The sequence below is a fragment of the Nicotiana tabacum genome, chromosome 6, assembly GCF_000715075.1.
Source record: "Nicotiana tabacum cultivar K326 chromosome 6, ASM71507v2, whole genome shotgun sequence".
NCBI classification, from domain to species: Eukaryota; Viridiplantae; Streptophyta; class Magnoliopsida; order Solanales; family Solanaceae; genus Nicotiana; species Nicotiana tabacum.
The window spans coordinates 180415709-180426750 of NC_134085.1; the positions used below are offsets into that span (position 1 = coordinate 180415709).

Genomic DNA, 11042 nt, shown 5'->3' on the forward strand with positions numbered 1-11042 from the left:
CCCTTCGGGTGACCACTTTGTGCGCACTGGATAAACCTCCCATGTGTAATAGCCTGCAAACCACACAGGGGATGTAAATCGCACTAGGCAAACCCTGTGCGACATACTCAATCCAGAAGGCATTGAAGGGGGAATCAATATGGATGACCGCCCTCCAAGCCAACTGGGCATCGCACTCAGTCTATGTATTTGTTAATATCCAATATCTAAAATCTTTTACTAAACAAATTACAACCGTTGGATGAAAATATTGCTCGCTACGATAAATGAAAATTAGTATGAAATATTAATAGCTTTAATATTTACTCCTATAAGATATTAGGAAAGCTGCATTAGGTTAATTTGTAATAAATGAAGTATTATCGCAATTGACTAATCAAACTCAAGTTACTCATTCTCATGTGCATTCCATGAAAAGATGTAGGTTGAAAGCACATTCATTTCGAACATAAACCTTTACAATATGCATTTATAATTCATAGTCTTGTCACTCCGTCATGTTCTATTTACATGTGTTGCAAGATTACATATTACGAATCAGGAACAGAATAGACGCTTGCACTATCTGCAATTAGTCTTAAGCATGTCCAGGGAGGACCCCCTTTTTTTTTCTTTTTTATTTGTGTGCAGTAGACTTGCATTCTGTACACACTTGTAAGTGTATGCTGCAAAGCTAGTAACCCAACCATGCAGATGGTATAGGTTGAAACTTTTGCTTGGCACATGCCAAAAGATCACAGTACTCCACATGATTCAGGCAGTCACGGAAGTCTGTGAAAAGCCTTTCAAACACTCGAGATTGGATTTTATAAGACCTTGAGTATGGGAAAGGTAAGATCACCTGCAAAAATATTGAAGGACAGACAAAGCACTATGTTACTAAAGAAAGCATGAAAATTGTCTGAACTATAAAGTAAGATAATTGCATCAAAAGACTCGAGAATAAGGTGGAAATCTTTCACATGCTCTATTTGTTTTGACGCTCTCACTGCCATCTTTAATACTTATTTGGATAGTTAGCCTCTTATAATCAAGCTCCTACCACATAACAAAACTTAGCAGATTAAACAACATACAACTTTTTTTGTTTTTTTAAGTATAAAACAACACAAAGATCTATCACTACAGGTTGATTAAACAACTATCGAACACAAGCACACATCAAGAACACTGATTTGCAGACACTCCAACCCCCTCTTTTGACCTTCAGAAAGATGATGCTCATAACAAGACCATCAATACAGGACACACACAGTGATTATCAGAGGTACAACAAAGAGTAGAAGATTTTGTGATTTTGCTTACATCCCCTTCTGATGCAAGACGCTTCAGTAAATCAAATGTTTGTTCATTCTCTTCCAAGTTGTCAATCACAGCCAGCCATATTATTGAAGCAAGCTCATGAGCCATGTCCCTCGACTTACCACAGGCAATGAACTGATCTGGAGAAACAAAAAGATAAAGCAAGATTATAGGGTTGAGAAGGAAAAGTTAAATAATGGGTTAATACCAGGATACTATGAGTGTAGAGAGCGTCAAACACTAAATAGATCCACGCTTAATTCCAATCGATGGGGCCATATCAAAGTTAGTTTCTGACTTGACACCTGTAATATAGACATGCGGTGCATCTACACAGAAGAACAGCACAACCAAACATGGTCTTCTGAGTCTATACAAGTACAAATTAAAAAAATGTTCCTTCTCCAAATACTCCTCAAGGGATTGTGATATCAAAGCCACTTCATGAGCTTGTTTGCCCTGGATTTTTGAACTGATGTCAGATCTCACTGGAAGATCTCATGTATGTTGCATAATTTCTTTTTTATAAGTGTCTGCTGCATAACTTCATATTTCTGTTTCAGAATGACAGATAAGCCATAAAAGAGGTAAATTTAACTAAAAAGGTAAGAAATAACGCCTAAATAGATTATGGCATGATCCGTAGTTTCTCCATTGCGTCACTTTTCCTGCTCAAAGGTACGCTATCTAATTTTTTGATGAAGTAATATGTTTCATTAAGAAGGCATCAAGAAGATGCAAAGTTACAAGAGGCACGCTATCTAATTTCCGAGTATTCCTTCACAAGCTAAAGCAGTGGTACAGCTTCATTGTCGGGCTAGCCATAGTAATCTGCAAGGCAGCCGACAAGCTGATATTCTATACGTAATAGCATTAATCAGTTAAAGCCGTAACTATTCAAGCAAGTAGCTCCTTCTGGGCTCTGATGCACATAGTTTCTTCCAATCTCACTAGTTCCACAAGAATATAGCACAATCATATTGTTGTTCCAATGACCCCTTCTCCGCCTTTTATTTTATATTCATTCTGAAGGATATTTTGGAACAGTCTGAATGGCTGTAGCGGCTCCTTTTTTTTTAGGTAATTAACATTTTATTAATCACCGATAATCTTTACATTTCATAGCCTGCTTTATAACTCAGCAGCTATATCTATCAAAACTCAAAAAACAATTTCATCCTACATACTATATCTAATGAAATATAAAATGTTGCACTAAGCTACTAATTCCTTTGGTAGCTCACATGACATATCATGACATATGTAGGCTATTTCTCTAGCTATGCTATCAACACTTCTGCTTCTCTATTGAAATATTCTCATGTTCCTTTCAATCCAGACACCATGGGTAACCTCTGCATACACCATTCTGTACAATAGTGCTCCATAGGATCTGCCCTCAGCTCTCTGTGTTATCCATTCTTGATGTTGCCCCCAGTTATCTCCAACTACTTCTTGCCTTTGCATCCATTGTAGTACCTTTTGCCACACTGCCTTAGTAAAGGAGCAGTTCACAAACAGATGATCTCTAGTTTCATCATGCAGCTGACATAGGGAATAGTTTGGATCCACATTGACTCCCCATTTAATCAATATATCTGCAGTTAGAAGCTTACCCTGCAACTGTAGCCACATTGTGAATACTCCCTCCGTTTCAATTTATGTGAACCCATTTGACTGGGCACGGAGTTTAAGAAAAGAGAGAAGATTTTTGAACTTGTGGTGTAAAATGAGGCACATATATTTTGTGTGGCTATAAATCATTGCACAAAAGTAAATTGTTTCCAAATAAGGAAAGGGGTCATTCTTTTTGACACGGACCAAAAAGGAAATAGGTTCACATAAATTGAAACGGAGGGAGTATAACTTTTGGTCTAGCTTTGTTTTTGAACATCATAGACCTCCAAGCAACTCTAGGCCTATTTCCCAGCAACTGAATGTAGAACTGGCTAATCATGCTTTTTTTGACCTGCTGCCTATGTTGAATTTGTTGTAGAACTGTTCTGGCACTTAGAATCTGTCTCACCATCCAGCTTGCCTGTTGTGGGATTGCCATGTCTTCTAGCCTCTTATCTTTGATGTAGTATGCTTGAATCCATCTTATCCATAATCTATCTTGCTTGCTTGCTATATCCCAGCACAGTTTTGCTATAGCAGCCCTGTTCCACACTTGTAGATTAATCAAACCATAGCCCCCACTTGACTTAGGTGTACACATCCTATCCCAAGCCACCAGGGACTTCTTTGTGATGGTGTTGATCCGAGACCAAATATAACTTCTGCAGTAAGCCTCTATCATCTTCATAACTTTCACTAGTAAGTTGAATAGCTGTGACCAATATGATTGGATACCAAATAAGATAGTTTGAACCAGTTGCACTCATCCAGCATAAGAGAGCTTTTTGGTAGTCCATGAGGAAATCTTTGCGACTATCTTCTCTATTAAAGGATGCCACTGTATCAGGGACAGTTTCTTGGTAGCAAGAGGAATACCAAGATATTTAAATGGTAACTCTCCTATTGTGTAGCCCAACTTCTGAATAATTTCCACCTTGGTACTCTGTTGTACTCCTCCAAAATACACTGAGCTCTTCTTCAAATTTGCCTGTAAGCCAGATACTTGAGAGAAATGGTTGAAACATTCTTGAATATGAGATACAGAATTGAGATCATCCCTGGCAAATATCAAGAGATCATCTGCATAGCTTAGGTGGGTAATCCCTAACTTTGCACACCTTGGATGAAACTTAAAGTTTTTCACCTCCTTTAATTTGTTGAGGCTTCTACTGAGATATTCCATTACAATTGCAAACAAGAAAGGGGAAATGGGATCACCTTGTCTTAGGCCTTTGGCAGCATCAAAAGGTGAAGTAGTCTCTCCATTAACCATAACAGTGTAGTTGACAGTTGCTACACATTCCATTATCCAGTTCACAAATCTTTCTGGGAATCTCATTTCAATCATGACTTGCTCTAAGAAACTCCATTCAACTGAATCATAGGCTTTTTGAAGGCCAATCTTGATCATGCATCTGGCAGAAATATTCTTCCTTGTGTAAGCTTTGACTATCTCATGAGCTAATATAATGTTGTCTGCTATCCTCCTTCCAGGTATGAAACCAGTTTGAGCTTCACTTATCACTGATGCTATCACTTGTTGGATTCTGCCAGCTAGGACTTTAGAGATTAATTTGTACAACATGGTGTAACAAGCAATAGGTCTGTAATCTTTTATTGTACTAGGATTGAACATTTTAGGGACCAATGTGATAGAAGTACAATTCACTGCTTTATACAATTCCCAGTACTGAAGAACTCTTTAACAGCTTGACCGACTTCACTTTTGATAATCACTCATGCCTTCTTGAAGAAATAAGCATTGTAGCCATCAATTCCTGGCGCTTTGTCACTATCAATAGCACATAATCCATTATAGATCTCTTTGTCAGTCACCTCAACACATAGAGCAAGTTTCTGCAGTTGTGATAGTTTGGCCCATTCTTCATGATCATTTTGTCTATGGCAGGTAGAGATTGAGTTGTTGATCCCATTAGAGATTGATAGAAATCTACCACTTCCTGCTTTATGCTGTCAGGATGGATAAGTTTATCTCCCATGATTGATACAAGTTCATTTACTTGTTTTCTCTGACTTCTTTCCTTCATAACAGCTGCAAAATACTTTGTATTAGAGTCTCCCAGTTTGATCCACTTAGTTTTTGCTTTCTGCCTTAATACACTTTCTTCAATAAGGGACCATTTTTCTAAGTTCTGCAACAGGCTTTTCTCTTCTTCAATCAGAGTGTCATTACAAGCTGTATTTATCTTCTACTGCACCTCCTCTAAGTTTGTTCTAGCTTGTTTAATCTTCATACTAATGGTTCTATAATGCTCAGTGTTGAGGATCCTGAACAAAGGCCTTAACCTCTTCAGTTTTACCCAAATGTTCTTCATTTTGCCCTCAGTGAAAGATTGATTCCAGATTCTTTCTACAATGGATATAAAGCTTTCATGATCTGCCCAGACATTAAAGAATCTAAAAGGTGTTTTACCAGGTTTGGGAGCTGAGTGAAGAGTTAATAACATTGGACTATGATCAGATATGTATGGCAATCCATATTCAGTAGCCACATGACCCCGCTGCATCATCCACTCATAATTGCCAAAAGCTCTGTCAATCCTGCTGCTGATCCTTTCTACACCATGCTGCTTGTTAGACCATGTGTAATAACCACCTGTCCATGCTAGTTCATTCAGAGTTAGATTAGCTACACAATCAGCAAAGTCCTGTACTTCTGTATATGTAATGGGGTTGCCCATAAGCCTGTCATTAGTATATAGGACTGCATTGAAATCTCCACATAGCAACTATGGTTTTGTGTTTCCAGCTGCAATGTCCTTCAAACCACTCCATAATTGCTTCCTTTGCTCAATGGTATTGTAACCATATATAGCTGTAACTACACAATCAATTATTCCCACCCTATCTTGTACCAAACAGTGTATGAATTGAGCTGCAACACTTAGGATAGTAACATTATACCACTGAGAATCCCAAGTAAACCATATCCTCCCATTTGAAGCAACCTGATAGTTGGTAGCATAGCTCCAACCTGGCAGTATACTTGATATGATTTTACTAGCATTATATTCCTTAACTCTTGTTTCCACTATGATTGCTAGCTTTATTCTTTGGCTACTAATATATATTTTTAACTCTTTTTGTTTATACCTCTTATTCACCCCTCTAATATTCCAAAATATCCACTTCATCAACGAGTTAGTCTATCTCTACCCTTAGCGGGAGGTACACTACTAGTACACCATGATCCCTTATTCAATGGTCCAAAAGAATTCCTCATACCAATGGCTGATAGAGATGGAAAGTTTGTCATATCCAGTTCAAACTTGTTACATGCTGGACATTTGCCTGGACATTTGCCTGATCCACCATTGGCTGAATATTCTCCTTGTCTACAGCTTCTCTTTGACCGAGTATCTGTGATTCCCTCTACTGTAGGCTAGTCTCCCCTGCTTGACTAACCACTTCTTTCACTGGGCCTTTGATTCTCCATTCCATTGTTACTTTCTTTGCTTCTCTTCTTTTGCCTTGTTGTTTATCTTGTTGCTTGTATTGTTGTTGTTCCACACCACATCTATGTCCAACCACTAAGCATTTTTGGCAAAATTCTGGTTTCCAGTCATACCTAACATCTTGTAGGAATGTCTTTCCATTAGGGTCCATTATCTTTATCTCAATAGACAATTCTCTGGTAATATTTACTTCTATCAGCATCCTTGCAAATGATACTCTCTTTTTCTTTGCAGTACATTCATCTGCATAGATTGGAGTACCTATTGCACTAGCCATTCTACTCAAAGAGTTATGACCCCAACAATTCATTGGAAGATTAGGAAATTGTACCCATAAGGGAATTTCGGTGGGAAATTCCTCCTTGAAATCAAATTCCGGTGTCCACTGCTTCAATATGATAGGTCTATTGTTGAATGAGTAAGGTCCAGAATAGAGAATTTCTTTCATATCATCAATAGTTTGGAATTTGATGATATAGTACCCTTCCTCATGTAGATATAGATCCGGCTCCACCACATTTGCCCAATTTATCCCAATGAACCTTTTCATAGCATTATAACCTGGAGAATCCCCAATTATATATGCTATTACCGCACTCATCCACTTCTCTGTTTCCAGATATACCTCCTTTTTGTCTAATTGAACCACAACTTGGCCATCTATAATTTGTGGTGGTATGTAAGTTAAGGACATACCACTTTCCGCTGCTCGATTCCCCCGAAACAGATTTGTCCATGCTTTGCCTTGCTTATTAGTTGCTTCCTTAGGCTGATTATTCTCCATTGGCATCACTTCACTAGCTGCATGTACTGATGTCACTGTTCCATTGCTTGAGCTAGGAATCTCCTTATTTGCATGTTGGATCTGCGCCTCTTTAGAGCTACTAGCTGTCACCGGAGTACTCAGAGCAAGCCTCTTCTTCACTTTTGTACCCATCGACGAAGATTCAGCTTCACAACTTGTACCTTGTTCTACCTCTGGTGTAGCTACTTTGTCCTATAAAATTTCTTCAGCTTGAATTCGAATTCCCAAAGAGCTACCATAGATAGCTATGGGGTTCTTCCTGGGCCTTCCTCGACCTCGTCCGCGTCCCTTACCTCTGCCATTCGCCATGGAAACACCAAACAACGCACGTTAACTATCGTGCACCGAGAGCATGAGCGAAGTTTGTTTTTTAGCGGCTCCTTCCAATGTAGCAATATTGTACATTGGTTTGGTTTTAGCCAAGGGTTTATTTAATTCTTTTCCGAGGTTTCTACACAGTGCATGGATAATTGTGAGATGTAGAGAACCTCTACTAATTAAAAAAAACCTTACTCCTAAAAGATATATTGTTGAGTATTAGAATGACACAGGTTCAAATGGACAGAATTGATAAAGAGAATTACTGTAGCCGACTTCAACATATTCTGAGCTAACTTTTCTCAGACCGGTATATAAATTCAAAGCACATGAAATAAAGCAGGCGCTACCACCCCATCTTAGATCTGTTCAAAATCCAGAGAGGATACCTGATATTGTATCTCTTTCCAAATATCCCCACTCTTAATAAGAGAAAATGAAGTCAAATGATATCAAGGAGAACTCAACGTCCAGAGTTTGGAAGTTTCGAGCTCAATAGAGAAGAGGCATTAAATCTCTACCAGCAAAGACATGTGCCTAATCGGTTGGGCATTATGCTGCCCAACTCAAAGCTCAAGTAAAGCCAAGGAAACTTAAGACACACTTCAAAGAAACCTACCATCTGAAGTTGCTATGTACTTAAGTCTTGATTAGACTGATAATACCTGCACCTTACTTCATTGGTTTGAGATGAAATATTAAGATTTCCTGCAATTATCAGCTTAAGGACTGTGCTCTCTATTATATACAGAAGCAGATAACAGAGTAAATGATGCAACTCGGAACTTGGCACGTTTTTTTAAGTAGCGGACGCCGTAGTCTTCATGGTGGTAACTGCAATGGCCTTTCACCAAATGAAGATTAGGAAGCTTTTTGTATCTTCTTTATCCATTTACCTTTGCCTCAACTTTATACATCAGTGGTGTAACCCACCATGTTTCAGAAACAATTTATTTTGTACTTCAAATTTTGATGATATGTTAACCTTCTATTAGCTTTATTCTGTTGTGAAAACATCAAAAAATAATACCTAGTGCAGAGTCCTACCGGTTTTCGAACTAAAGACATTGGTGTGACCTATCAAGGCTGAGTCTTTTTGCTATTATTCTTTCGTGCAACGGTTCTTAACATTTCCCTTGCCGGAAAAGGATTATGCTGATTTTCTACCTAGTTCCTTTTCCCACTAATATAACCTTTTGGCAATAAAGTATCTTGTTTATGAATGAGAAAAAAACAACAGAGAACATGATTTCCTTTGCACATGGAAGTGCTAAAGCTTTCAGGAAATAAGAAAGCCAGGCCAAGATTGTCATACTGAAATCCTCACATCTGAAGTATCTCTTTGGATCTCTTAATATAAGAAACAGCAAGAGGTCCATCAAAAGAAAAGAGGAATAGCAGAAATGTAGGTCATTAATGAGACTGTACCTATGATGGTTCCATGAAGTACTCCAGACAAAGGTGGCATTTTCGAAATTTCAAGCTGCTCTTTGAGAAATAAATAGACATGACCAACAATCTCGTCGTCCACTTCTTCACCCAGAGCAAAGATATGCTTGCTGAGATACAGTGCAGCATATCTCCTGAAACAAGGTAATGGCACTAGGATGTCACTCATAGAGAAAACATGAAACAAGAATTGGAAAATTTTGATATGACAAATCAAACATGAAGTCAAATTAACTATTAACCTTAAGATGCTCTAAAATAAGCTTTTTTCTTCAATCTTATTCATTTTAGAGTGCAGACCAATGTCACTGTCTGTTCTCTCAGAATATAAAGGAAGTATATCTAACTTCAAAGCTTACATTCTTTTGATGACGAACTTCAAAGCTTTCATAAACATAATTCTTTTCATCATATCTAACTTCATACAGTCATATGCTTTTTTTAACAGTCTAGTGCCTATCTTATCATAAACCAAAAAGACTATTCCAGGAATATAGTGATGCAAAGACAATCCATAGTGACATGTTTTATCCAGAATGGGTGAAACTTTTGCTTTTGAATATATCTGGAATATTTTTAAGATAAAGTCCAAACTCTTTTCTCCCTCCACATTGTCATGCTTTGACTTTGGAAAGTAAGAATTGAAAATTAAGGCATTGAAGAAGAGGACATTCTGAATTGTAAATAGGGGTGCACTAAACTTTCTAACTGAAACAGTGACATCATTTTAGCATGAACTCAAAATGCAAGAGAGACATTCCATATGGAAACTAGGAGCACCAAACAACTAAAATTGAATTGAATGAAATGGCGGTAATATCATGAGATGTCTTTAAGTTTCAAACGCCAATTAATGAAAATTTTCAGTAATTTGTTTCCCTGCCTGCACAATAAAAGAGTGTACATCAGCTATTTCCATCTACCTTTTGCTCAAGCCTTGAGGAATAGGCCCTGGCCATCTCTTAACGTGGCGAGCTAGAGGAAAAGTTCTGAGAAGAGCAGCATTCCACAAGAACTCTTGCCGAAACAGATGAGCCCAATGTTTCTTAACACAAGACAAATGTCCCCATTCAGATATAGGAACGCAAATGAAAATTTCTATAAGCAGATGATCTGGAAGCTTCCCAAAAGCACAATCAGCGGAAGACAGAGAGACACGGTTCCCTTCGTTTGACATCGGGACAAGAAAACCACACTATGTATATGCATCACCAAATGAAGAAGAATTGGTTCTGAGTAAAGAGAATAAACAAGTCAAAGGTGAAAAGAACAATGACAAGCCAACTTGGAGTTTCCAGGAAATTACCATAACTTGAACAATAAATTCCACAAATTGAGGTTAGTAAAGCACAGGTATCTACACCACCATGATCGACGATACTAATTCTAGCATTATCTGACGCATAAGAAATCCATTTTTAGCTTTTCAGAATAATCAGGCAATGGAATGGTGATGGAGCAATAATCTCCACGCCGATTAGGAGGAAGGAATTTGTACTTTTTTGACATTTAAAGACTGAAAACCCAAGTTAGTTAAAAGAGCGGAAGAAACTGATTCTACGGAACAGAGCGGAACCGCAAGAGCTAAAAAGGGGAACATACCGATTAAGAGTTGACCCCTTTGCAACGCAGCTGCTCTCTCTCTCGGCAGCTTGTGTAGCTTGAGCTCCCACTGCGCTAGGGACTGACAATACAGAAAACGAGAGACGAGAGGATCGATATGCCCTTTCTGTACCGATGATGATACCTTTACTCTCTTTTGCCATTCATTTCCGTCCTAAGATCATTTCTCTCTTAACCTCTCTCTTCGACTCCCACACTTCTTTTCTTTTTGACTGTACCTCTGACCGTTTGACTAGACGATAATACATCAAACTTATCACTTTTAATAATATCGAGAAAATTTCCAAATTAGTCCCCTAAGTTTGTCATATTATTATTATTCTTATATTATTGCTACTACTACTGCTACTTCCTATCCATATATATATAAAAAAAAATATCGGAGTAATATATATATATATATATATATATATATATATATATATATATATATATATATATATATCTTAAGA

General features: G+C 37.8%; 1 protein-coding gene across 4 annotated transcripts; it reads right to left on the reverse strand.

Annotated features, from left to right (window-relative positions):
- Nucleotides 1–371: 371 nt before the first annotated feature.
- On the reverse strand, nucleotides 372–10816 carry LOC107827428 (uncharacterized). Of its 4 annotated transcripts, XM_016654576.2 has the most exons (6): nucleotides 10570–10709; nucleotides 10274–10363; nucleotides 9891–10162; nucleotides 8947–9101; nucleotides 1306–1442; nucleotides 372–841 (listed from the first exon to the last, which is right to left on the reverse strand). In XM_016654576.2, the coding sequence occupies exons 2-6, from the start codon at nucleotides 10274–10276 to the stop codon at nucleotides 674–676; spliced, it is 735 nt and encodes a 244-aa protein (XP_016510062.1). In that variant the 5' UTR covers nucleotides 10277–10363; nucleotides 10570–10709; the 3' UTR covers nucleotides 372–673. The 4 variants fall into 4 exon arrangements, with proteins under 4 accessions (XP_016510062.1, XP_016510063.1, XP_016510064.1 ...); XM_016654577.2 differs by lacking the exon at nucleotides 10274–10363 and having other exon boundaries at nucleotides 9891–10199; nucleotides 10570–10802; XM_016654578.2 differs by lacking the exon at nucleotides 10274–10363 and having other exon boundaries at nucleotides 10570–10776.
- Between the last annotated feature and the right edge of the window lie 226 nt (nucleotides 10817–11042).